This window comes from Tasmannia lanceolata, unplaced genomic scaffold, assembly GCF_043159265.1.
Source record: "Tasmannia lanceolata isolate RefF3 unplaced genomic scaffold, GAP_Taslan_0.1 ptg000006l, whole genome shotgun sequence".
Taxonomy (NCBI): Eukaryota; Viridiplantae; Streptophyta; class Magnoliopsida; order Canellales; family Winteraceae; genus Tasmannia; species Tasmannia lanceolata.
This window is the reverse complement of record NW_027518683.1, coordinates 18872900-18900625: the sequence shown is the minus strand read 5'-3', so window position 1 is coordinate 18900625 and position 27726 is coordinate 18872900. Positions and strand designations below refer to the sequence as shown.

The 27726-nt window shown below is 38.4% G+C and overlaps 2 protein-coding genes and 1 long non-coding RNA gene across 3 annotated transcripts; 2 read left to right on the top strand and 1 right to left on the bottom strand.

The window, feature by feature from the left end:
* The first annotated feature begins 14056 nt into the window (after window positions 1–14056).
* Window positions 14057–25230, top strand: LOC143880009 (subtilisin-like protease SBT4.3). The gene is made up of 9 exons (XM_077382755.1): window positions 14057–14192; window positions 20939–21030; window positions 21118–21364; window positions 21684–22170; window positions 22330–22427; window positions 22513–22737; window positions 22836–22944; window positions 23856–24069; window positions 24533–25230. The coding sequence occupies exons 1-9, from the start codon at window positions 14068–14070 to the stop codon at window positions 25087–25089; spliced, it is 2154 nt and encodes a 717-aa protein (XP_077238870.1). The 5' UTR covers window positions 14057–14067; the 3' UTR covers window positions 25090–25230.
* Window positions 16612–17673, top strand: LOC143880011 (uncharacterized). The gene is made up of 2 exons (XR_013251474.1): window positions 16612–17062; window positions 17139–17673. It is a non-coding gene; the product is annotated as an uncharacterized LOC143880011 (long non-coding RNA).
* Window positions 25231–26599: 1369 nt separating the features above from the next.
* On the bottom strand, window positions 26600–27079 carry LOC143878797 (putative mitochondrial protein AtMg00240). Its single transcript, XM_077381028.1, has one exon. The coding sequence runs from the start codon at window positions 27077–27079 to the stop codon at window positions 26600–26602; it is 480 nt and encodes a 159-aa protein (XP_077237143.1).
* Between the last annotated feature and the right edge of the window lie 647 nt (window positions 27080–27726).

Genomic DNA, 27726 nt, shown 5'->3' with positions numbered 1-27726 from the left:
CATTATTCCATTTAGGATCTTTGACAGCTTGTTTAAAAGACTTGGGCTCGGAAATAGATGAGATTGCCACAGAAAAAGCACAATGGGAAATGGAAAAATTATTATAAGACAAGTAATTAGATCAGGGATAAGGGGTACTTACGACCTGACCATTCTCCGGGGAAGGTGATTGAGTAGCGAGAGGTTGGAGGGCCAAACTGCAAATGGTAATCTTGTAAATAATGAGGACGTTGACTGGTACGATTGGAGCGACTAAGAGGAAGTGAAGGTGAGGAGGGGGGCATGGGAGGGTGGTCATGCATTTCTATCTGAGGGAAGGTGGATTAATACAATCATCTATTGGTAGGGGAAGGACAGGTGAAGACGTATCATGAGATATTTGACTGAAAGGGAACACATTTTCATGAAAAATTACATCTCGAGATGTGAACACTTTCCCAGTACTAAGCTCATAAAGTTTGTAGCTCTTTTGCCCATATGGATACACAATGAAAATACGAGTAGCACGAGGGTCAAATGTTGTTCGCTTTAAGGCATGGGTGGATGCGTAACAGAGGCATCCAAAAACCTTTAGGTGAGAATAAGATGGTCTGTTAGAAAACAATCTTTCGTATGGGGTTTTTCCAGAAAGAAGAGGAGTTGGGGTGCGGTTAATTAAATAAGCTGCAGTAAGTATCCAATCACCCCAAAATCGGATAGGAAGATGGGCTTGAAAACAAAGAGCACGAGCTACATTGAGGAGATGACGATGTTTACGTTCTACAACTCCATTTTGCTGTGGAGTTGCTATACAACTAACCTGATGAATAATTCCGTGTTCACGAAAAAATGTACGCATAGCGAATTCCTCCCCATTATCAGAACGGATTTGTTTGGCCTTCTGATCAAATTGATTCTCAATAAGTTTAATAAAAGATTGCAAAAGGAAACGGGTTTCTGATTTATGAGCGATGAGATAAACCCATGTAGCACGACTAAAATCATCAACAATAGTTAAAAATTTTCGAGCACCAGAAAGCGATGCAGTATTGTAACCACCCCTAATACCACAATGAATTAATTCAAAAGGAGCATTTGTGGAAATTGAACTCAATGGAAAAGGTAAACGATGCTGCTTCGCAAGTGGACAAATAGTGCAATGGTGACTATCTGAAATACATATATCAGGAATAAACTTAGACAATGAATGTAAACATTTATTGGATAAATGTCCTAAACATCTATGCCAAACATCAGAAGAGGAACTAATAGAAGTGCATGCCAAGGGAGATGTGATTGAAAAATGATATAGGCGAGGTACGGTCCTGTATAAGACACGATTGAGAAGAAAAGGGCGAAGAAAGTTAGACGTAAGAGTGAGCTTACTAACAGAAATAAGATTAAAGTGAAAGGATGGCACACAAAGAACATCATGAAGGATAGAGGAAGAGGTTAATGCAACAGTTCCAATATGTGTGACAGGGGCACTTCGCCCATCGGGAAGTTTAACAGAAGTAGCACCAGTTGATGTGATGGAGGTAAGAAGGGACACAGAACTAACCATGTGATCAGTGGCACCACTATCTATTATCCAAGATACATGAGAAGTAGATAGGCCTAGTGATATACCTGAAAGAGTAGCAGTTGGTTGGATGCTACCTGCATGATGTGCCATGGGCTGAGGTTTGTTGATGAGAGATAGTAGCTGTTGACATTGATCCGATGTAAATGGAAACCCGGCTGGAAGATTCTCCACATTAGCCTTTTCATTGTTACCTTTCTGCTGCATAGTTTGATTTGCAACTGGTTGCGGGTTGCGCTTGTAAAATCGATCTCCTGGTGGATACCCAATTAATTTATAACACTTATCAATCGTATGACCCTCCAGTCCACAATGATCGCAAGTGGGGCGACGAGAACCCTTACTATTCTTCTTGTTATTCTCACGATTATTTCGATCATTAGAATTTTCTGCATATTTAGCAGCTAAGGCAGTAGTCTCCATATTCTGTTGTCCTACAGCTGCCGCATCGCGTTGTCTTTCCTCTTGTAGAATGACAGAAAAGGCACGATTAACAGAAGAAAGTGGGTCCATAAGAAGTATTTGCCCACGGACAGCAGTAAAAGATTGATTTAGACCCATCAAAAATTTAATTAATCTGTGTTGCTGTTGGTAATCAGTTAATACCTTTAAGGAACAACAAGTACAACTAGGGAAGGGTTGTAAATTGGCAAGTTCATCCTACAATGCCTTAATTCGAGTGTAATAAGCAGCAACAGAAAATTGATCTTGTGTTGAGGAAATAATATCTTTTTTAATTTGAAATATACGAGGAGCATTTACCTGAGAAAAACGCTTTTCCAGATCCGACCAGATCTCATGTGCACTTTCTGCGTAAATAACACTGCTTGCCAATTCTTGAGACAAGGAATTAAGAATCCCAGATATGACCATGTTGTTGCAGCAAGCCCACTGCACACGATCAGGATCCTTTGAATTAGTGGGCTTTTTTATGGAGCCATCAATGAAGCCAGTTTTATTCTTTGCATTGAGAGCCATAACCATGGCTCTACTCCATGTCGGATAGTTGTCACCGGTTAGCGGTTGGGATACAAGAACCGTACCGGGGCTGTCCGAATGATGCAGAAACAATGGATTGTTGGAATCCTCAACCTTGCTGTTTCCTCCTTTTCCTTCCATGTTAAAGGATGAAAGGGTTGTTTGAACAAAACAAAAGATCCACAGGATAGAGGATAGAATAGTTGTGATGCCGGTAAAATGGCTACCGACAACAGAAAAAAAAAAAAAAAAAGTCTCGTAAGAGAACAGAAGAGTGGTCCTCAAAGGAAAAAGGAGCGTTATTGCTCTGATACCATAAAGAGAAGATGTTGAATCGGATTTCTCTATTGATTTGTGTACAGAGGTTGTATACATATATAGAGTACATAAGAGTGGATCCTAAAAATAGGATCGTAATTACCACACTGGAAGAGGTAAGTTACAGTGTAGTGAATATATATATGTTTTTCTTTTCAGCTAACATCTAGAACCTTCATTGCCCAATTTACAGAGGCATTCCCTAATTTACACAATATACACATGATATAGAGGATCGTAACTTAAGCAGTTTCCTAATAACAAGAGAGAGAGTGATGCAGTGGCATATCCAAGTGGCACCGTAGGATAATGCCATTTGTCATCCATGTGGCACATCTATGTGGTTTGACTTGGTCTTGGATTTTGCATGAGAATTTAGATAAGCAATTACAATGTCTAGTTTTTAGTATGTGTTAGTTAAGTCTTTCTTTAATGATTTATAGGGACTTTGTTAAAACTTATTGGGTTTGTATTTTGACTACTTAGAAAATGGTATTGTCATGAAAATTGTCATAGAAGTTACTATAGGGTATTGAGAATAGGTATAGAAGTTATTGGTAAGTCATTTTCCATGTATCTCATTTACTTCTTGTATCTCCAAATATATCAATGAGAATGAGTAAAGAGGGGATGATAGTTTTTGGTTAAAAAAGGGAAGCTTTTCTGAGCATTTAGCAAAAGTTCTACTCCTGTGTTTTTTTCCACGACCCTAAAGATTGCGATCGTCGATCCAAACGGTATCAGAGAGGCTAGGGTTTTCATAAACAAATCAAGAGAGAGAGAGAGAGAGAGAGAGAGAGAGAGAGAGAGAGAGAACAAAAAACAACTTACTGATGGTATAATCATCCTGCAAAAGGAGCCCAATTAGTGGTAGAAACCCATGCCCCATCTCTTCATAATTCCTATTTTTTAATCAATTTCCGTATAATCCCTCAGTTCAATCAACGAAGACTGCTATAAAGCACATGATCTAAACATTAAACCACCAAAGAAGCAATCTCATGTGGGCCAGAGTAGTTTAAGTAGTTTACATGCCTCTTATCAGTTCTTTTCAAGGAATAAAGGAGGCGACAGAAAGAGGGCTTTCTCCTAGAAAGAGCTAAAACTAGAGAGATTACGAGGTGGGAGAGATCAAAAGAATGGTTGGTAATACCAGTTCCCAACAAGAAATAAAATACACGATTTACCTGCATGCAGTGCTGAAACTAGTTTCAATGCAATTCACTTGCAGTGCTGAAATAGGGGTGAACTAGAACTGAACTTGTGACCTTTCATTTGTGGCTTGAAGACAACATCAAAATCCAATAGTGTCTCTTCAGATTCTTCTGATGGTCTCCTGAGTTTAGTCCTGGCTATAAATCTCCCATTGCTCCAATATGGGTTACTCTCCCATGTCTCCCCCTATAATATTTCAATGAGGATTACCTTATCTTTGTGGGTGGTTTGATTGGGAGGGTGCTGAAAATTCATGTGCGCGCCCACTATTCAGGGCGCTAGAATTGAATTTGCTAAGATTTGTGAGGAGGTGGATCTTACCCCAAAGCTTCACAACGGGGTTTGGCTAAGCACTATAGGAGGTAAAGGTATCTGGAATAATGTTATTTACAAAAGGGTGACCAAATACTGTGGCAATTCCGGAAGATTGGGCACATATAGGAAATTTGTAAGGCTACTCGTCGGCGCTAGTCCCTAGAGGTGTGAAACCTAATGTTTCTGCTCATGTAGGAAATTTAGAATGAGTCAATAATAGGGCTAGAGGTTCGGGCTCTGTTGTAGTTGATCAAAAGACACCCACCAAAGCATGGATTGAGGCCATTTTCAATAGTATAGAGAAGTCAGTGCTACACCCAAGTGGTGCAAATGATATTATTGAGCAGCGTTTGGAAATCCCTCAGGTAAGTTCTGTTGGAGACAGGTTTCCTTTTGTTCCTATTTCTAAGGAGGCGAAAAACTATTTGGAACTGGAGGCAAGTCGTTGAACATAGGATCCACCCCCAAGCCAACACGCCCCTTGGGCATTATGGTTTATGCTTGTAAGGAAAGTGATGAGCACATTTATGTGTAAATTATAGATAGGAAAAGCATGCATATATAATGTTTAGAGCGGTTATACTGAGGTATTTTCTTTGTTTTTGGTGTTTCAGGATTATATTGGGAATTCCGAGGAAAATATGCTAAGAAGATGAAATTTCAATGAAATTGATGCAAGCTTGGAAAATCCTAGCCTAAATTTGTATTGCAGCCCTTCGATTGGATGGTGTGGATCAACTCATGGAATGATCTAGGGGGTTGTTGAGGCCCACTAAATGGACAGTTCTAATCGTCCATTGGAATTGAGTTAAATGACACTGCCAATTAGTTGAATCGTGGCCCGCTTTTTGAACGGTTTAGATCAGCCCATGAAAGTTGTATTGCAGGCCCCATCAATGGAAATGATATATTGGGATGCAACTTATGTGACACAATCAAGTGAACGGTTTTGATTAAGTGAGTCTCATAAAGTGGTTCTGCTCACCAATGATTTTATCAAGGGGCTGTTATGGAAACTTTGTAGAGAAAGAAAGAAACGATTTCTCGATTTTAACATTATACTATTCACATCCAGTGAACATGCATACCTTCATTTGTTTTTTTCCCTCTCTTTATATGGACATGTGGGGCCCACGTGTGGCTCTCTATTGGATTGGGAAAGCAACCCACGTCTTTGGTTTTGGGTTTTTGGCTTGCAATATATATTATATAATATAAGTGGGACCCACCAAAGAAGGAAACAAAGAGTTGCCAAATTCTCCACCTTTCCCACGTATTTTCTTTGAAAATAGTATTTTCTAGTTGCATGTAATTTATATATATGCAATTATGTGGGACCCACTTGTATTTGCTAAAATACATTCCCTATATATATGAGATTTTATATGGTTTCTAATATATGCATAATCATGCTATTTTGTCTTGTAGCAAAATCTCAACCCATATTCCTATGTTGGAAAGTCAAAAAAGAAGGGGAAAATTGTCAATTGGTGACACAAAAATGACAAAATAGTGGATGGGTGACACCCTATTAAAAGCTTGTGAACGGAGGCCAAAACACCTTTTGCGTACATGGCCTTTTACTAGATACCCCTCGAGAAGAAAAAACCCATCGTTTTAACTTCTCTTCGTTTTTAACTGTTTGGAAGCTTTCTTCACTTTTTCTCTCTCCTTTTTCTTTTTTAACCACTTGCAACCCATCTTCTCCGGTGTGAGGTGGTGGCCGGCGTGAAGATCAAACCATTTTCTCCGGCGTGGGGCGGTTTCTTACGCTAATCCGAACCTCCCTTCTTCGTAGTGGAACGTACTCCGGCGAGGGCTTCATTTTTTTTGGCGTCTTCCCCATCGTCTCAGGTATGGCAGGGTATTATGTTTCTCATTTTTTTTACTTTTATTTTCCTTCTATTAAGTTACCTTTGTGGTTTAGGGTTTTATTTTCACTATTGGGAAGCCTATACACATATAGGGTTTCATTTTTTATTTTTTCTCTAGTAAGTTGGCTTTGATGAGAAACTGTTGACATCTACTGTTTCATTTTCACTGTGGAGAACTCCCTTTTGATAATCTCCCATTTTCAGTGTTGAGAACCCTCTTTTGAGATTGATAATCCCCCACTTTCATTGTTGATAACCCCCTTTTCACTGTTGACAACCGCCTTTGAAATTGATTATCTCCCTTTTCCAGTGTTGAGAACCCCCTCTATGTAGTTCATAATCCCCCCATTTCCAGTGTTGAGACCCCCCTGTTGAGGTTGATAATCCCTCATTTCCAGTGTTGAAAACCCCATCTAAGTAGTTGATAAGCCACATATTTGCAGTGTTGAGAAGCCCCTCTAGGTAGCTATGATAACCCCCATGTAGAGTGTTTTGTTTGAACTCCCCATTCAGTGTTATGAAGAGTGTGATAGGGAAACCTTTTAATGTTCATTTTAAGTTACAGGTTTTGATGATCATGATAAAAAAACTGTGTATTTTCTTGGAGATTGGTAGAAACTATGGGAGGGGAACTTGTATGCATTTTTTTTAAATGGCAGGAGAACTTATTTGTGAATGAGGCAACTTGTTTGCGAATGGCAGGGGAACTTGTTTGTGAATGGATGGGGAACTCGTAAAGTTTAAACTGGTTTTATGGTGTACGTTTGTGTTTGTGTTTCAATTTGAACAGAGGAACTTGTTTCTGAATGGGTGGAGAACTTGTAAATTTAAACAGGTTTATGAAAGTGTGTTTGTGTTTGTGTTTCGATTTGAACAGGGGAACTTGTTTGTGAATGTTGGAAAACTTCTAAATTTAAACAGGTTTTATGGTGTCTGTTTGTGTTTGTGTTTCAATTTGAACAGGGGAACTTGTTTGTGAATGTTGGAAAACTTGTAAATTTAAACAGGTTTTATGGTGTCTGTTTGTGTTTGTGTTTCAATTTGAATAGAGGAACTTGTTCCTGAATGGGTGGAGAACTTGTAAATTTAAACAGGTTTTAGACAACTGTGTTTGTGTTTGTGTTTCAAGTTTAACAGGGGAACTTGTTTGTGACTGACTCAGGAACTTGTAAATTTATGTGGTTGGTGGCCCATTTTTTGGGTTGATAACCCACTTTATCTACCTAATAAAATGGTTGGTGGCCAATTTATTAGGTTGATAATCCACTTTACAATGTCAATCACCCCAAAAATTGGAAGGTTGGTAAGCCTAATTTCCAATTCCAGTAACTATATCTACGCAGGTAATTTGTTGGTAACCCAATTTTTAGGTTGATAACCCACTTTGCATTGTCAGTCACCCCATAAGGTGGGAGGTTGATAAGACGGTTGCCAAATTCCAGTAGCTTTATCAACACTAGAAATTGGTTGATAACCCATTTTATTAGTGGGTGACCCACTTTTGAATTTTGGTAACCTTGTTTTGAGGTAACCGATAACCCAGAATCACTCATTCCAGTAGCTTTAATACCCACTGAATGGGTTGTTAACCCAAAAAATTAGGAGTCGATAACCCGGTTTGTAAATTCCAGTACTTTTATCAACACAGAGATTGGGTTGATGACCCAATTTGTGTGTCGGTAACCCACTACCGAATGTTGGTAACCCAATTTTGAGGGCGTCGATAACCCGAATTGTGAATTCCAGTGACTTTATCAACCTAGGTATGAGTTGGTAATCCAACTTGTGCGTTGGTAACCCATTTCCGAATATGGTAATCCCGTTTTCAAGGAGTAGATAACCTGGATTTTGAATTCCAGTAGCTTTATCAACCTAGTGAATGGGTTGATGATCCCATTTTGTATACTGGAAACCCCATTTTCGAATGGTTGATAACCTATTTTGAGGGAGTTGATAACCTGAATTCCAACATCCAGTAGCTTTGTCAACCAGGGAATGGGTTGATGATCCCATTCTGTGTGTTGGTAACCTCACTTCTGATTGGTTGATGACCTATTTTGAAGGAGTTGATAACATGAATTCCAACATCCAGTAGCTTTATCAACCTACATAATGGGTTGATAATTCAATTGTGTGTGCTGGTAACCCAATTCCTACTGTTGAGAAGTCCCTTTTAAGGGTGTACATGGAAGAGAGCAACAACTAAATTGAGCTTGGCAAGGTACGCCCGACCTACTGAGTTTTATGTTCCAATGACAACCATTCTTTACAAAATAACAAAAAGAAGTCATCACAATATCTGAGTACATTCAAAAAATTCAATTACACCCTTACACGAAGAAGGGAGCTTGGTAAGGTACGCCTGACCTACTGAGTATGGGTGCAGAAGGCCCAATAGCAGTTTGGTCAACTTGTTGTCTTACCACGGATGGTTCTTTGCAAATTCTTCTACTGTGGCCAAGTTGTCGACATCGGGTGCATTTGTAATGTAATCCACCTTTCAATTCGCGATCCGTTCTTCTCGTACGCGGCCTTCCTGGTGGTCACTTTGCAATCGGCGGTAATATTATCATCAATGATTCTGGATTTAATTCCCATTGGGTCCTGTTTAGTGTCGGGTGCAAAACCTCAACGTACGTTTCCCGATATCTCTCTACATGAAATCATTTCTCGCAGTAATCGTACGTATCGAATTCTGTTATGCCAATGGCTGCCATGGCATGTCCGCACGGGAGTCCAAATGCTGCACGTGCGAAGTTGCAAGTTTACTGCATCTGTATGTTAAAGGGACCGTACTTCATATTCATGAACCCTAACCCGATAAGCTGTAGGCGGCTCTCTTCCCTCGCTAATGTCATACGTTCTTCTGCATAATGAGTCAACTTAGTTTGCCAACTACGACCCAATTTCTGACGCTTTTGAATGAAGTTAGTAGTCTGATGTCTAGTGTGCTCTACCATTGATGCAATCGACAATCTTCTCGCATCCTACCCTAGTGTTCCTTCGCAATGTCACTTATCCACTTGTGTGCACGTTCATTCCTCACCTTAATCTTCTCCATTGTTTCTCTAAACACACACTCTCTCAAAGTCCGTGCGGCTTTCTAAAACAATCTCTCGAGTAGAACATCTTTGAACTCGGATCGCAAATTGGCGGCGAGGTGACGCATGCAATAACCGTTGTTACCATCGACCCCGATTCATCTCCGCTGCCAATACGTACTACCTCAGCAACATAAAAAACCACCCCCAACTATCTTCGTTCTCCGTCTCAACAACCCCAAATGCTAATGGATATAAACCGTTGTTACCATCGACCCCAATTGCAATCAATAAGATTCCTAGATACTTCCTTCGCAAATGTATCCCATCAACTAAAATTATAGGCCTGAGTGTTCATTGAAAAGATCGTATGCTGGGACGAAATGTCCAAAATAAGCGAATAAATCTATCATCTCCCTTAGGTCAAAAATTGCTCGCTCTAAGAACACGCATATAGGTGCCGGGATTTCTTCTCATCATCTGAACTGCAAGTGCAGGCAATATTCGATAAGAGTACTCCACATTTCCACACTTAATCTCAAGTATGATGTTCATCGCGTTGTATGCTTTCCAATAGCTTATACTTATACCCCAATGCATCTTGATATATTCACGTATGATCCTCGTCCTCACATCATCTCGGGGGAGCGAATAAGCGTAAACATGTCTGAGCAACCCAAGTTGCTGTGACAAGAGGGTGATCATTGCCCTTTAATTGAGTTGTACACATATGGTCGGGGACAAACGACTTCACTAAGACACAAGTCATATGATTAGTACCCATTATACGCCATTTGCAACCCTCTACCTTGCATCGAACGGCACACTTCTTCGATGTTAATGTCAACCTCACGAACATAAACCTCAGTCGAATAGTATACTCTTTCACAACCTTCTTGAAGTGTTGCATATTAGAAAACATTGCCCCAACCGTTAACTGCTTAAACTGAAGATTATTAGCATCTACATCATAGGCCCCGACAAACATCCCATCTGCTTCTATTGGCCGACTACTGTCAGTCGGAACCGGTCGAGAACCCCCTCTGATAGGAGAATCCGCACTGATAGGCTGAGCGCATGAACTAACACCGATCTTTCCATGATCGTCATCCTCTTCCACATCATCATCATCACCATTGTAATCATCATCACTACTATCGTCATTATCATCATCATTTCTTTCTTCTTCTAAATCTAAACCCCTCACACAAAAACCATCTTCAAAAATATTACTAAAGTCCACTTCAACATCTCCCATATTTTGGAAGTCATCGATACCTCCAGTAACATGCTTGGCATGCAAACCACTTGCCAATGTTTCATTTAAGTCAATTTGAGACCTGCATAGTTCGGAAATATATAATCAGTTTCAATCCATATGATTAATTCATAAATTGAAACACGAAAGTCTTGAAAGATTGCCAAATAACTACAATACCTTACGCCTGGTTTTGCTGGAGTACCTCCCATCTCTTCAAATACATATCTCCCATCAAATTCACTTTCGTAGTCTTTTTGCAAGTCTACTTCAAAACGCGGACGTTTTTTGGACGGAATCGAAGTGGAAGGAATGCTACGATTAAGAGAGGGTCTACTAGTACAAATATTGTTTCGGGGAAGCATTGACGAATTCAAAGAATTAATACCATTATCAATTATGCTCTTCGTTATGTATATCATCACAGAGTTTAACATGTATCTGTCAAACATCCTCAACATTGTTTGGAGGACATCATTGTTTTTGTACAAATCCCAATCATCCATGCCATTGGCTTTCCCCTTCCGTATGGATAATTGTTGATTAACAAAGATTAAATTCTATATAATTAATATAAATTAGAGGGTTAATTCGATTAAATACTCATAAATAATGACATCTTTAAGATCTTATTATTTATTGACTGTTTAGTTGGATATTCAACCTAATTCAAAGGATTATTTTAATTAATCAATTTTATCCAAACCCATGGTGGATTCTAACCCTAAGTACTCCTTTATATTGAATTAAGGTTTTATTTTTCAATTTTCCGATTTACTTAAGCCCTTAGAATTTTGGCTTTCTAATTATATTAGATAAGTAGTTAAAAGAAGTCATTAGAACTTTGGTGCACTTTGCCAAAATTAAGATTTTCAAATCGCAATCTTATTTGTGTTCGATTCTTAGATTGTTTAGAATACAAACTTATAGATATTGTTGGCTCTAAGGTACGTCTAGAAAATCCTGAGTAAATGCCAGGCAACATATATCATAGTTTATATTTTAGGTGATACAAGAATAGGATTCACAAACAAGATTTCTCTTCCCTGAGTTCGACCCGTGACTACACGCGATCCGTGCACTTGCGGTTATTTAATATTACAAACCGAAAGCATTAGAGAGGGCATTGTTGCTTAACTTACTATCCCAATTGCTAGAGACGTTGGAGCTCCGGCCGTCTCTAAGGACCTCGAAGGTAACTTGGGGGTGCCGCAACCTTCCCGTTGGCCAAGTCCGTAGAGGAGGACCTTCTCTACCAGTTAGAGAATTTCCATCCAAAGGAAAAAAAAGGTGCATTAGGAAAAAATCCCTTGCCCTCATTGTGCCTGAAAGTGGGAGTGCTTACACCAGATCTGCCCAGTAATCACTGGTAATTCCAATGGCGATCAGGGATCCAACTCCGAGGGAGGTGCTTCCACTCGGGTTTTTGAAGCTGATCCTCTTCAAGGAGATCAAAACTGGGAGACTAGAATCTAGAAACTAACTGTGAGAGCCAGAGAAGAAATCTCAATGGTGCCCTATTATTGGACAAAAGAAAAGTGGACTAGCTCATTACAGAAATTGTGACAGGAATCTTGCTTGAGTTCTGCATATGTAAATTGCTCGATGGCAGAAATAAGGAATCTTTGGAGTTATCTCATTACTTACACCAGTGCTTTTCAGAAGACCTGGCTAGTGGGGGCAACTTTAATGCTACCCTCAATGCAAAAGAGAAGCTGGGAAGACTTCCCCCCAAATAGAGTCTCCACCTAGGACTTCCAAGATGTTGTGGATATGCTTAGGGTAAATTCGGTCCTACACTCTACGATTTTAACACGTGTCACCATATGATCCGACGGCCTAAAATGAATCATGCACTACTCTTCATTCTTAAAAGGAAGCATGATTCATTCATGCCATGTCAGCAAAAGTCGTTACAGATCTGATCCCACGATCTCCTGATAGCAACAGGTGGATATATACAGAATCTGCACGGGAAATGGTTAGAATAATATGGGACTAATAGAAATATGACACGTAGGTGATACACCGAGTAAAAAATGTATGATCTTTCCCACTATAAAAGGGAATGCACACCCTCATTTCAGGGGATCTTTTTCCCAGATTGTTTTTGGATCTGAGATCTAAGAAAGAAACTTATGAACTTTGTTTGTCTCGTTTCTTAGTGAATTTGAGATTATCTTTGCCTTGAATCTTGAATGAATATTTTAGATTCTTGTTGCAACATTTAGATCACTTCGTATCTGAGATCATTACTATCTTGTGGATCTTAGTTAGAGTTTTCTCAAATCATTCGATCAATAAACGAGAATTTAACAACATCAGGATGTGTAGACACCCCCATTTTGTTCCACTTTAATCACCCATGGAAATGCGTGAACCAATGGTAGAGATTCCCGAATCTCAAGCAAATGCACACGATAATATGAGACGCCTCTCACTGAAAATATGGGCAAAACGTCAACTCATTAAAATAGCCCATGATAATGAAGGCCCGCCGACATGACATCATCTATTTTGGCTACTTGTGAGAAGCGTAAGTAAGGGGGAATGATAACATGAGACGGAACTGGTGTAGTAACACTTGTAATGAGAATATGAGATTGAGAGATTGGGCCCACCTATGTGATATCACTATGATCTAGATCATTCATCTTGTGGGGTCCCGCCATTAAGATGAAACATCTCAGAAATCACTGCAATCAGACAATCCTAGCCATTGGATTAGTGTTCAATAATAAAGAAGGTTAAATTAAACAAAAACTAAGCAAATGAAAGCATTCAAACTATGTTGATCGAATGGCTAGGATCATTCAACAAGCATGGTCTTCAACAAGAAAAATACACATGTCCATAACACCTTATTTTAGTAAATACACCCCAACAAAGCCAAACCCAGCTTTCCCTCCCCTAAATATAACCCCATTTCCCCTAAGACCTCTCCTCTCCACTACCCATTTCTCCATTTCTGACCTATGGCATTATCTAGATAAGGAAAATATATAAACAATGGAATCTTTCCTCCTACTGTCATGGGATTCACTGAAATCGTTTTATGCGGATTTCTATTGGCCTATAAATATCACCTTCCTGGTTATATTGTGGACTAATCTAAACCAAACCCAATGGCAGATTTGAAAAATTATTTGGCATTTCTTCTCTCGCTCTTCAGTCTTTTAGCCTTCTTTGCCAATCCTTCTGTTGCTGTTGATGGAGATAGAAAGGCTAGTCATTTTAGTTCTTGATTTTTCATGCTTCTCTCTCACCATTTCTATTTACATGCAACCATATAATTCAGAAAAAAAATACCCTTTTTGCTCATATATGTACTGGCATAGATCATCATCATATATATTTTTGTAAAAATTATATGGTGTTGCGGCCCTTGATATTTGATCCAACGACCAAATGTTAAGGGCAGCGCCCGGATTATGAGCACCAACGCTGTACACCATATTAGAACTATATATTTTTCTTAAACTTTGACAGAAAAAAAATATTATATGCATGCCATGGATCACATGTGTGGTACATAATCAGGTCCACATTGTGTACATGGGAGCCCTACCGGAGGGAGAATATACGGCATCATCTCACCACCACAGTATTCTACAAGAAGTTCTTGGAGAGAGGTAATGTTTTTTTGGCAGCGGGACTTAGTATGTAAATGGTTTGGATCAATGAACAGGTGGCCCCTACATTTTATCTTTCCTGCAAGTTTTATTTTTTTACCAGAAAACTACTTGCTTAACGGTATAATACTTCTGACCCAAAAGATCTTTGCATCTTACATGCCAATGGGTCAAATATTTTACAAATATCTATACTTCTCTCTCTCTCTCTCCCTATATATATATATATATATATATATATATAGCTGTTATCTACACACTAGCTTAAAATACAGTGGAGGCCCACATTGTTTGGGTGATCCAAACCATTCATTTGATTGGCCCTCACATAGATAGGGTGTCCACAAAAAAATCAGCTCCAAAGGATCATCCCAACCATACGATTTGTGGAGGTAAGATGGACGTGTATAACCGTTTTCTCTCTCTCCATGGGAGATAGGGTATTTAGAAGGCTGCTCAGGGTGAGTGATACCTCATAAACCTTTTCCGTTATATATATATATATATATATATATATATATATATATATATATATATATATATATATAGGAAAACGTTTTCTGTGCGTTACATCAGATAAGTTATCTGAACAAGAGCTCAAAAAATCATGTGGGCCCACATTGTTTGGATGATCCAAAGCATTCATTTGGATAGTCCAAAGATAGATAGAGTCTGCACAAAAAATCTGCTCCTCAGGATTATCCTAACCCTTCGATTTGTGTAGGTTAAAGTTGATGGGTATAAACCTCCACAAATCTGTCCATCTTTAACCTCCAAAAATCGAAGGGTTAAGATGATCCTATAGAGCTAATTTTTTGGGCACACCCTATCTATCTAAGGGCCTATCAAATGACTGCTTTGGATCATCCAAACACTGTGGGCCCACATGATTTTTTGACCTCTTGCTCAGAAAACTTATCTGAGGTATCGGGCAGAAAATGTTTCCCCTATATATATATATATATATATATATATATATATATATATATATATATATATATATATATATATGAGAAAAGTGAGTCTGGTCGGCAGACCAGAAAACACTATTCTGCTCCTTCCATCGTTTTAGCCGTTAGATGAGAATTAATTAATCGTGGCCATTGTTTTATTGCAGAAAAAATCAAGTGAAAGAAAAACCCATTCGTTTCTTCGTTTTTGCTAAAGTTGCAGAGGGCAAAAAAAACCAAAAACCCATTCGTTTTTTTGCTTTTGCTAAAGTTGTAGAGACCAAAAAAACCAAAAAACCAAAAACCCATTCGTGAGGGTGTTTTTGCTAAAGTTGCAGAGGGCAAAAAAACCAAAAACCAAAAACCCATTCGTGAGGGCAAAAAAAACCAAAAACCCATTCGTTTTTTTGCTTTTGCTAAAGTTGTTTCTACATACCAGCAGAGGCACACATTCTGTTTCTACAAACCAGCAGAGGGCAAAACACCAAAATCCCTTTCGTTTCTACAAATCTGCAGAGGAAAACCCATTCGTTTCTACAAATCTGCAGAGGGCAAAAAAACGAGTGAATCAAAAACCCCTTCATTAGAAAAAAACCAAGAAGCAAGCAAAAACCCATTCGTTTTTTTCAAAGTTGCAGAGGTACCTTTCTCTCTCACTCTCTTCTCTTCGTTTTTTTTTCAATTTCGAAGCAATCGAATGGGGTTTTCAAAAAACCGTACCCTTCTTCTCCTAAAGACCCATTTCAAAACCCATTTGAAGAAGGGTACGGTTTTTGCTGGGTTGGATCTGTAGAAGTATTGGCTTATGGTTTGGTTATGGTTTGGTTATGGTTACGGTTTTTTCAAATCTGCAGAGGGCAAAAAAACGAGTGAATCAAAAACGAATTCATTAAAAAAAAAACAAGAAGCAAGCAAAAACCCATTCGTTTTTCCTCTGATTTTGCATCTTTTATTTTCAACTTATCTTTTTTTTATGTTTTGGTTAGGTCTGTTTTGAATCTAGTGGTTTTGATGCTTTATGTTGTAATGGTTGTGATTCTGGTGAAGTTTATTGTTGTTTGATGTACATGATTTTGTTATTTTATTTTTTCAGCTAGACTATTGTTGTTCTGCTTCTTCTTTATTTTGAACTTCTCTTTTTTATAGGAGTTTGGTTTGAAATTGGAGTTATTGCTAGGTGTAAGGCAACAAATTGGTTTGAAATTGGAGTTATTGCTAGGTGGAAGGCAACAAATTATTTTGTTTTTTAGTGTTCCTTTTCTGAAATGTAGTGGCACTTTGTATTCAAATGTTAATTTAAGAGGCATCTGTGATATTTTGATACATGAGTAGCAATTTTATGTTTTTTTTTCCAATTGATATACATATTACATTTTCAGTAAGATTTAATGTCAGAATTGGGTACATTGTTTTTTCCTTTTTGTTGGCATTGAGAGACAGTTATGTTGCTCAGATTTCAGAAACCACAATCTTGGGTTTGGGGTTCATAAACGTTTAGATATTTGCATTTCTCACTTTTTATTTATTTCTTTTGAATCTAATGTGGGAGGCCTTGACTTTGATGTGATGATCCTGCCATTCTACTTTCCGAGTTGTATTGTCGTAGCTCATTTTTTTATTGTCAATGAACATCAAAAATAGATTGAACTGGTTTTTAGAGGTTTTGACAAATACTCGGATGATCTCATCTTTCCGGTTCATTTCACAAGGTTTTTCCATATAGCTTGGTGCATGTTCTTATTTAATTTTGCAGGAAGGTAAAATAAATTGATGGCTTCATCTTCAAATAGTGATGGAAGGTCAAGTATGTTCAGAATCCCCGTACTTAAATGTAAATGTCAGAAGAAAGCTACCTTGAAAATAGCTGAGACTGATGTGAATGATAACCAAGAACGGGTTTTCTACTCCTGTCATTTCAATGTAAGTATTGAAGTTTATTTGAAATTTTTTTTCTTGGCAATTTCAAAGGTCCAACTTACATATGTATAACGCGCAGGATGGTATTACATGGAGGTGCAATTATTTTTTATGGGTGGATGATGTTTTAAACAAGCCGGAATTTGGGTGCCAGAGGGAATCCAATAACCATCAGAGAAGGTTGGGAGATGAGGTAGCCAAATTGAATATGTCGACGCAAGAGACGAAGGAAGCGGTAGTTGAATTGGGAGATGCATTATCTAGATTGGTTGGGTGCCAGAGGGAATCCAATAACCATCTGAGAAGCTTGGGAGATGAGTTATCCAGATTGAACATGTCGATGCAAGAGACGAATCAAGCAGTAGGTGAATTAAAGGTGTTGTTGCGACGCTCGAAAGTACTTGAGAATGAAAAGGGGTGGAATAAAGCAGTTGGAGTTCTTGCCTTTTTGTTCTTGACTTTTTGGTACCTATTTCAGGGTTTTTGAAAATGAAATGACTATCTGTAGGAATACGTTGTAAAGAGTGTGTTTTTGTTCTTGTCTTCTTGTTATTTCTTGAAGTGTAGTAAGACTTGTCTTTTTTATTTCGAAACACCATTATCTATTGCACCTATGTTCTTGTCTTCTATACTTTTTTATTTCGAAACACCATTATCTATTGCACCTATGTTCGTCATGGTCCCCACCACATGATTAATTTGAATGATCTGAACCCTTCATTTGAAGGGCCAGTGTGGCCTTATAGCATTTGTGCCACGGAGGAAGCATATCCCTCGGTCTGGATGAAAAAATATAACCTTTTGTAATTATTGCCATCACAATACAATGATTTTTCATTTTGCAGGATATGTTGATAGGTTGTTTGGATCGGCTACTACCCAGAAAATCAGGTTCTGCAGCTGAAAAATAAGCTCAAAAGAGATTTGCTTAGCAGTTGAATTGGTACTAGAGATTTCTTAGAGTTACAATAAATGTCTGTAATATCAATATTGGAGACTGTAGTGTGGCAATCAGATAGATCTTAAGAATACAATTGCATTGGTATTTTAAGCAAAGCTAGAAAAATTTGTAGTTGAATGAAGTTACTGTATGAAGAACATGTAACTGCACATATCCTACTTGGTCACATGTGTAGGTTTTGTCGTGGGGTAGTTAATTAATGTATGAACTTTTGCAATCGTTGATGAGCATGGTTGAATATGTAGGGCAGGTTATGATCAATAATATTGAAATTTCCAAGTTTTATTTTGTGGTAAATAAATTTCAAACAACGAGGAGCCGAGGCAACTCTTCAATCAAATATTATCGTTTCAACTGCCCTTGTCTAGACCTTCTCAAATTCACTATCATATGACATTACAAAGTAGCATGATTGTTGTCCTAGAATGGCCGCATTTGGCTGTAAGTTTTCTCCTTAGTAGGCATCTTTCCCCATGCCCTACATTCGGAAGGTGGAGTGGTGTTATACGCTACAAATGGATTCATTCATGTGGGTACAGAATAGATATTGGTCACCTAACTGGGTTGTTCGCCAAACATCCCTGGATTATATTTATAGCTCAGTCATAGCCGCATTTGATGGGAACTGTACAAATCCAGGGATTCCCATGTTATTTTTTAAGGCAAGGATCCAAAACTGACCTTTCTCTTGTAAATAGTTGGAAGTGATTCTGTCTTGGCCAGGGAGAAAAAAAAAATTCATGGAAAAGAAAATTAGAGGGTCTAATAGGTTGCAATTTTCATAGAAAAAGAAATTGCACGTGAACCAAAATGCTGGAAAACTCATTCTCTAAGGAATTACTTTTTACAAAGAAAATTGTCCCTCCATCCAAGGCTCTTGATGAATTTTCTATATGCAGTGGTAAAGAGGAAAATTAGAGAGATCCGAAGTTCCTCTGTTTTTCTAATGAAGGGGTTTTTGATTCACTCGTTTTTTTGCCCTCTGCAGATTTGTAGAAACGAATGGGTTTTCCTCTGCAGATTTGTAGAAACGAAAGGGATTTTGGTGTTTTGCCCTCTGCTGGTTTGTAGAAACAGAATGTGTTTTGCCCTCTGCTGGTATGTAGAAACAACTTTAGCAAAAGCAAAAAAACGAATGGGTTTTTGGTTTTTTTTGCCCTCACGAATGGGTTTTTGGTTTTTGGTTTTTTTGCCCTCTGCAAATTTAGCAAAAACACCCTCACGAATGGGTTTTTGGTTTTTTGGTTTTTTTGGTCTCTGCAACTTTAGCAAAAGCAAAAAAACGAATGGGTTTTTGGTTTTTTTTGCCCTCTGCAACTTTAGCAAAAACGAAGAAACGAATGGGTTTTTCTTTCACTTGATTTTTTCTGCAATAAAACAACGGCCACGATTAATTAATTCTCATCTAACGGCTAAAACGATGGAAGGAGCAGAATAGTGTTTTCTGGTCTGCCGACCAGACTCACTTTTCTCTATATATATATATAGGGGCGAGGTTTCTGAGGTATCGCGGAGGGTGAGTAACCCTCTATAAAACACCATCTCCATGTAGCTTTACTCTTCCAACCCATTCATTCTATAGAACCTCACATAGATTAGGTGTTCCTAACAAATCATAACCCATAACCCTAACCCTAACAATAACCATAACTCAAATAATTACTAGCCATCCATTTGAAAACCTCCACTAATCATAAATATAGCCATAACCCATAACCCTAACCCTAACCATAACCATAATCCTATCTATAACCTACAAAACTAATGGGGTGGATGAGTCAACCAACTATGTGAGCGATACCTCAGAAGCCTTTTCTGTTAAGCTTACCTGCACACCTATGTCACAAATGTCATTCTCGAGAATATCTCGGCAAGGGAAAATCTCGGGATATATTAATTTTAATTAATTTTTTCAGGTTTATATCGGGAAATAAACTGTAAAATTAAAATTATTTAAAAAATATATACACATATTAAATTTAAGAAAAAATATAAAATAAAATTATCGGGATAATATCACGATATTATCAGGATATTTTATGATAAAAACCAAAATATCGCTATATTTTTAAAATCACGGGATTAGTTCGGGTTTTTGTCGTTTTATAAAAATCTCGCGATAAAAGCCCTATATTTTATAGCTGCACACGAGTGCAGAAACAGGGTGGGGGCCCACATTTTTTGGGGGTCCAAAGCATTTCCTTGGAAGGCCGCTCCATGGATAGGGTGTGGCCCAAAAATTAGCCCATTGGATCATCCTAGCCCTGCCATTTGTGGAGGGGGGAATTGGAAGAAACACGGACACACAATGTTTGTCCATTTCCCCCCACCTTTGATTGGGTTAGCACGATCCAATGTGGCTGATTTTTGGGCCACAACCTATCCATGGAGGGCCCTTCCAAATGAATGGTTTTGATCCCCCAAAAATGTGGGCCCCCACCTTGTTTCTCCACTCAAGTGCAGGTATCTTACCTACACGATCGTGTAGATAAGTTATCTACTCCTAGCTAGATAAGTTATCTACTCCGTCGTCTTAAAACAATGTGGGGACCAACATTGTTCGGGCGATGCAAACAATTCATTTGATGGGCCCTCCCATAGATAGGGTCTGACAAAACAAAGCAGCTCCATAGGATCTTCCCAACCCTTAAATTTACATTTGTAACATGTTCAAGGGAAGTGATACGTCCGCCACCTTTTTTTTTTACTTGGGAGGGCCAGCTGTACTGTATACTATAGAAAACAGATGGTTTGTTTGTCTGTATATTATTCCTTATTATGTGAGATAACTAATATCTATGGAAAATTTACATTTATAGGCCCCAAATATTATTTTGAACTTTACTATGTAATGATACATTTTTTATTAGGTGCATATCCTTTTTAATTAACAACATAATCATCTTCTCTTTTTGCAGCTCCACAATTGACTTTCTGATACATAGTTACAATAGGAGTTTCAATGGATTCGCCGCCAAGCTAACAGATCAAGAGCAAAGAAAGATTGCTAGTGAGTGAAAATGTTGTTCTTTTAGAGTGGAAAAATATGTAATCCCACACTTTTGACACTAACATAGATTTACAATAATTTCTACAGGTACGGAAGGAGTAGTGTCTGTATTTCCTAGTAAGATTTACAAGCCTCTCACAACAAGATCTTGGGATTTCCTCGGTTTCAAGGATACTGTGAAAAGAATGCCTACCATTGAAAGTGATGTGATCGTTGGGGTGCTTGATACTGGAATCTCACCGGGGTCTGAAAGCTTTAATGACGAAGGTTTCGGTCCTCCTCCGAAGAAGTGGAAGGGGAAGTGCCAATCTTCTAAAAATTTTGCTTGCAACAAGTAAAGTTTTCTCTATATCATTCGCTTTTCTAATCTCCTATTGACTGTAAATCTTAGATGTTCTCCACCATAGTCCCAAATATTACAGGTCCGAAAATGGTCTAACAAGCCAATTACGAAAGAAATGACTTGCTTGCTCTGTGCAATTATAAAAATATGGTAGTGCCAACATCATCAGTAGCGAAAATAAATCATGATGATAATTCAAATATTTTTAAAAATCTTCGAAATTTTTTGGGATTATGTCGTTTTATCAAAACAAAAAAAATACAAAACATCGCGACATTTTTTAAAAATAATTGAAGTTTATAATTGGCAGAAAGTTAATCGGAGCTCGATCTTACACTGGAGATTCTCCGATTGACAAAGAAGGACATGGGACCCACACTTCATCAACAGCTGCTGGCCGCGGGGTGAAAGGGGCGAGTCTTCTTGGTTTGGCACAAGGCACTGCAAGGGGAGCAGTTCCATCTGCAAGGATTGCCATGTACAAGGTCTGTGGTCCAGATGGCTGTACCGATGAAGCCATCTTGGCCGCATTTGACGATGCCATTGCCGATGGTGTTGATATCCTCTCTGTTTCATTGGGGTTTAGTTCCCCATCAGACTACCGAAATGATTCTATTGCCATTGGTTCTTTCCATGCCATGAACAAGGGGATTCTTACATCACAATCCGCTGGTAATGGAGGTCCGCTACTTGGATCTGTGGGTAGTGTTGCTCCATGGCTGTTAACTGTGGCAGCGACAAGCACGGATCGCCGAATCGAAAATAAGATTGTCCTTGGAAATGGAATTACACTTGTGGTGAGAAAGACCAAACTTTTAATTTTCACATAAACTCATTACCCAATGGATTAGTTTTGAAGACTTACGTTTTCCCATTTTCAATATAATTTTTCTTCAATGGATTAGTTTGGAAGTGAATATGGTACTAGTGCTAACTAATTAGTGTACCATTGTCAGGGAAATGCTATTAACACCTTCAAATTGAACGGGACGATGTTTCCCTTGATAAGTGGAGGGGATGCAGCATCATCTAATTGCGACATCAAATTTGCCCGGTAAAATTCGCGATCCAGATGATTTCAGAATTGCTCTTCTTGATGAGAAAATTGAAATAACCTAACTTTTATTATCATCTTTCAGGAGTTGCGGATTTGGCTGCTTGGATAAAAAATTGGTTAAAGGAAAGATTGTTTTCTGTGACCAGCTCTCCGACGGGGAAGAACCACTGTTAGATGGAGCTTTGGGAATGATTGCTGTAGATAGCCTAGTGAATTTCCCCGATCTTTCTTTCGCTTATCCTCTTCCTGCGACTATTCTAAGCCAGAACAGTAGTGTTGCTGTTCAATTATACATAAACAAAACAAAGTAATCGATACATTATGTGTTATGATATTGCCTTTGAAATAATGTTATAAATCAAAACAAATTGGATATATAACCCAAACCTGTTTCTAATTCTACAGGAATCCTCAAGCAAACATATTGAAAAGTGAGAGATTCAAATCTAAAGCTCCCATAGTTGCTTCTTTCTCTTCTAGAGGACCCAATTCCATTACAAGCGACATTCTCAAGGTGATCATTTCATTCATGTCTTACAAATCTTCTCTGTTTTTTTTTTTTGGAAAAATATAACTATATTCATAGCATAAAAAGGACTACAGAAGTACAGATTCGCATCAATGGCGAGAGAGGACCCGGAGTAAAGTCTCCGAAAGTCCCTGATTTAGCCCGTCGATCAGCTAGATCGTTGGCACTCCTAGGGATATGAGCAAAAGGAAGGAAACTATTGCTAATCATAGAACTAATCTCATCTAAAAACTCAGCTGATCTCCATGGACCAATGCTCGTGCTTTGACCCTAAGAAATTACATTTGAATAATCCCCTTCTACCTCCAACTTGCCTTCCATTTGGTCCGTAAAGAATCCCATACCGTAGTGAAGAGCAGGAGCCTCCACTTCAGTAGAGTCCGTTATTCCAACGGGCCCAAAGAAGATGTAGATGATGGTGCCATTTCTATCTCTAAACACCCCTCTAATCCCCACTTTGCCGTGGTTGCCAAGGGAGCAACCATCGATGTTTAGCTTGAAAACAGTAGATGACGGGATCACCAAATGGATAATCTATTTTCTTTTCCTATGGAATCCACCATGACCATCTTCCAAATTCTTTAAAATACAATCTGTAGAGGAACCCCAAAAGGCACTACTTTGTTCAGTCCATTTTGCCTCGCTGAATTTGACCTTTTACCTCTATCACAAGTTAAGGTGAAGAATTTTCCTCGAAAGTAGGGTGTTCCTTTCCATCCATGCACTGGAATTCCCTCTTTCATTTGATCTTTTGTTTTGATTCTTTCAGACAATGACTCCATTGTAATTACTAACATCGATCTTTTAGTCTAAAGGAACTTGACAACTGTTTGATCTCGATCTTCTTCAGTTCATTTGAAATCACATGAGTTATGTTTATTCAATATGGATTGCAGCCAGATTTAAGTGCGCCGGGAGTAGAAATCTTGGCCGCATTTTCACCAGTAGGAAAAGTTTCACAAGTCGAAGAAGATAAGAGATCTGTGAAGTTCAGCATAATATCAGGGACTTCTATGGCGTGCCCCCATGCTACTGGTGCAGCTGCTTATGTAATGTCTTTTCACCCAGATTGGTCGCCTGCAGCCATCAAGTCTGCTCTAATGACTACTGGTAATTTATCCTGTTTATTTTCAATTTAACTACGGGTTCTCCTAATGAAAATTGTATCTTATAAGGTGAAAAGCTTCTTAGTTACGTCTGTTAATTTAGTAGGCAACCATTGCCTGGCCAATTGCTGTGAGTTAGGGGTGAATGCCATTTCAAAGTTTTCTCTTAAAAATTTTATATAAAATTACCCTTCACACATCTTCATAATTCAAAAAGTTTATTATTCAACAAATAATAAGTTGTTCTTAGAAAGGTATTGTAACAGTGCAGATTAATAACACTCAATGGATCTTTCTTGGGAACTATTGGGAAAAGAGGGCCTTATAATGAAACTATATTACCATCCAGAACTTCCATATTTTTGTAACAGTAACTCAAGTTTTTCTCCGTCCATCTTATAACACAAAATACATCTCACCCATAAATATAAAGAAGAATATTAACCCACTTATTTTTCATTTGCCAGCTTCTCCAATGAACTCTAGCAATGATGCAGCTGCTGAATTCGGCTATGGTGCCGGCAATATTGATCCGGTAAAGGCAGTTCATCCTGGATTGGTGTATGAGGCTGCTAAAGATGACTACATTAAAATGTTGTGTGCTCAAGGTTATACTTCAAAGATGGTTAGGCTCATTTCTGGGGATAAGAGCAGTTGTCCCACTGGTACTACTCAATCTGTGAGGGATTTGAATTATCCTTCCATGGCCGTTAACGTTAAATCTGGAAAGCCTTTCAAAGTCAATTTCTCGAGGGTAGTTACTAATGTTGGTTCAAAAAATGCCACATACAAAGCAACCATATCTACGGCATCTCAACTAAAGATCACTGTGACTCCTAGTGTTCTATCTTTCAAATCATTGAACGAGAAGCAACATTTCATCCTAACAGTTGCCGGAAAGGGTTTAAAGCCAACTAGCCAGTACTCTATCTCACTAGTATGGTCTGATGGTTTTCACAGTGTGAGAAGCCCTATAGTTGTGTCCACATATATTAAAAATCCAAAAACTCTGAATCAGCAGTAGAAGCGATATCTGAAAGCTTGATCCATAGTTTGTTTTATAGCTTGGTTTATTGGGGTTGATTGTATTTTCATTTTTCTTCTTCATCTCTATTTGTATAGTATTAATTAACTTCCAAAATAATGGAAAATTTTATTTTTTTAAGCTATGATATTTTTAGGTCGATAACCATTTCAACCTTCTCATCCAGGACTTTTCTTTAAGGCCCCCTGTTACTCTTCTGTAGTACAGTGGAAGGCAGGAAATGTAGGAGATGTAATCGTAACAAAACCAACAAGATGTGAAGAGATGTAAAACTTTACCTGTATATAGAAAGTAGCATGGGCAATGCAAACAGGGAGAGTGTAATCCATTTATTGAAAAAGAAAAAAAGATTTGTGGTTGAAAGGACCTAAATTAAAAAAATGAGTCCAATAATCAGTATTGCACTCACAATCAGTTCTGAAAATCCATAACAAATAGGTCCTAAATTAAAAAATGCTAGAAAAATTCAGGGACTTAATAACCCAAACATCAGAAACATTTAAGCGACTATATAGCAGATGAGATCCTTGAGGACAAGAAAGATAACTTGCTAGGTTATACCTGCTTATTTGTTGTGTTGATCTGTTAATTGTAATGGAAAATTTGAGGTTGTTCTCCTATATTGTTCCATCTTGTAATTCCATTTCACCACAAATCATTCAGTTGAAATATATTTCGGATGAAATCAATTTACTCATGCAAAAGGAAGCATACCCCTCCAAACTAACAAAGTATACCCATCCAAACGACCCCTAAGCAGCAAAAAACACAAACATCCATGAACATTGTTATTTCCCTCTAAGATTCCAACAAAATCTCAATTTTAGAAATCCTACGAAAGTGAGAGGACACAAATATGACTTTTTTTTAATCTGAGAAGCTTCACTTAAGAACAAGAGAGGTTAGGGTTTTCAGAAAAAATCAAGAACGAGAAATAGAGGCTAGGGTTTTCAGAAAAAAAATCAAGAACAAGTAAAGAGAAGATGTTGAATCGGATTTCTCTATTGATTTGTGTACAGAGGTTGAGTACATATATAGAGTACATCAGAGTGGATCCTAAAAATAGGATCGTAATTACCACACTGGAATATGTAAGTTACAGTAGTGAATATATATGTTTTCCTTTTCAGCTAACATCTAGAACCTTCATTGCCAAATTTACAGAGGCATTCCCTAATTTACACAATATACACATGATATAGACGATCTTAACTTAAGCAGTTTCCTAATACTCCCCCTCAAGTTGGAGCGTGAGGATCACAAACACCCAACTTGCAAATTAGGCCTTGGAAAGAAGCAACACCTAATGGTTTGGTAAAAACATCAGCAGGCTGGTCCTTGGTGTTGATATAAGCTGTACGAATGACACCATCTTGCAACTTTTCACGGATAAGTGGCAATCAATTTCGATGTGCTTGGTGCGCTCATGGAAAACCGGATTAGCGGCCATGTGGAGTGCAGCTTTATTATCACAGAACATTAGTGCCGGTTAAGGATGCAGAAGTTGTAAGTCCCGAAGTAGGTGAAGGAGCCATGTTACTTCACAACAAATGGTACCCATTGCACGATACTCAGCCTCAGCAGAAGATCGTGAAGGTGTCCGTTGTTTCTTAGACTTCCATGAAACAGGAGAGGAGCCTAAGAGGATACAATAACCTGTAACGGAACGACGCGTTTCGGGACAACTTGCCCAATCAGAATCACAGAATGCATGTAATTGTGTATTAATTGAGAATGAAAGAAGAATGCCTTGACCAGGAGATTGCTTGATATAGCGGAGTAATCTGTGAGCGGCATCTAAGTGCGGTTGTCTTGGTGTGGCCATGAACTGACTGAGAGCTTGAACCGAGAAAGCTATATCAGGCCGAGTTAGGGTAAGGTAAATTAAGCGTCCAATTAAACGGCGATAGGTGGATGGGTCAGGCAAGACATCACCATGAGTGGAATTGAGTTGAAGGTTCTGTTCCATAGGACTCTTTGCAGGCCGACAACCAAGAAAACCAAATCTTCTAAAAGTTCAAGAGCATATTTTCTTTGACAGAAAAAATACCATGCTTAGAACGAGCTACCTCCAAACCTAAAAAATACTTGAGAGGGCCGAGATCTTTTAAAGTGAATATATACACTTAAAAACGGCGATAGGTGGATGGGTCAGGCAAGACATCCACATAGACTAGCACGGCAGCAAAACCGTTTTAAGAAGAACGTGTAAGAATGGAATAATCCACTTTAGATTGAACGAATCCAGCATCTAGGAGGGCAGTAGTTAATTTGGCAAACCACTGACGGGAAGCTTGTTTAAGACCATACAATGATTTATTTAGCTTGCAAACCCGAGTCTCCCCCTAGCGACGAAAACCAGGTGGAATTTGCATGTAAATATCTTCATTCAGGTCACCATGTAGAAAGGCATTGTTGACATCAATTTGATGCAGGTGCCAATTCTTAATAGCTGCAACGGTCAGAAGGACCCGAACAGTAACGAGTTTTGCAACAGGTGCGAAAGTCTCATGAAAATCCAAACCTTCCTTTTGATTATTTCCTTTAGCTACAAGTCGTGCTTTAAAGCGCTCAACAGAGCCATCGACATTGTACTTGATTTTGTAGACCCATTTA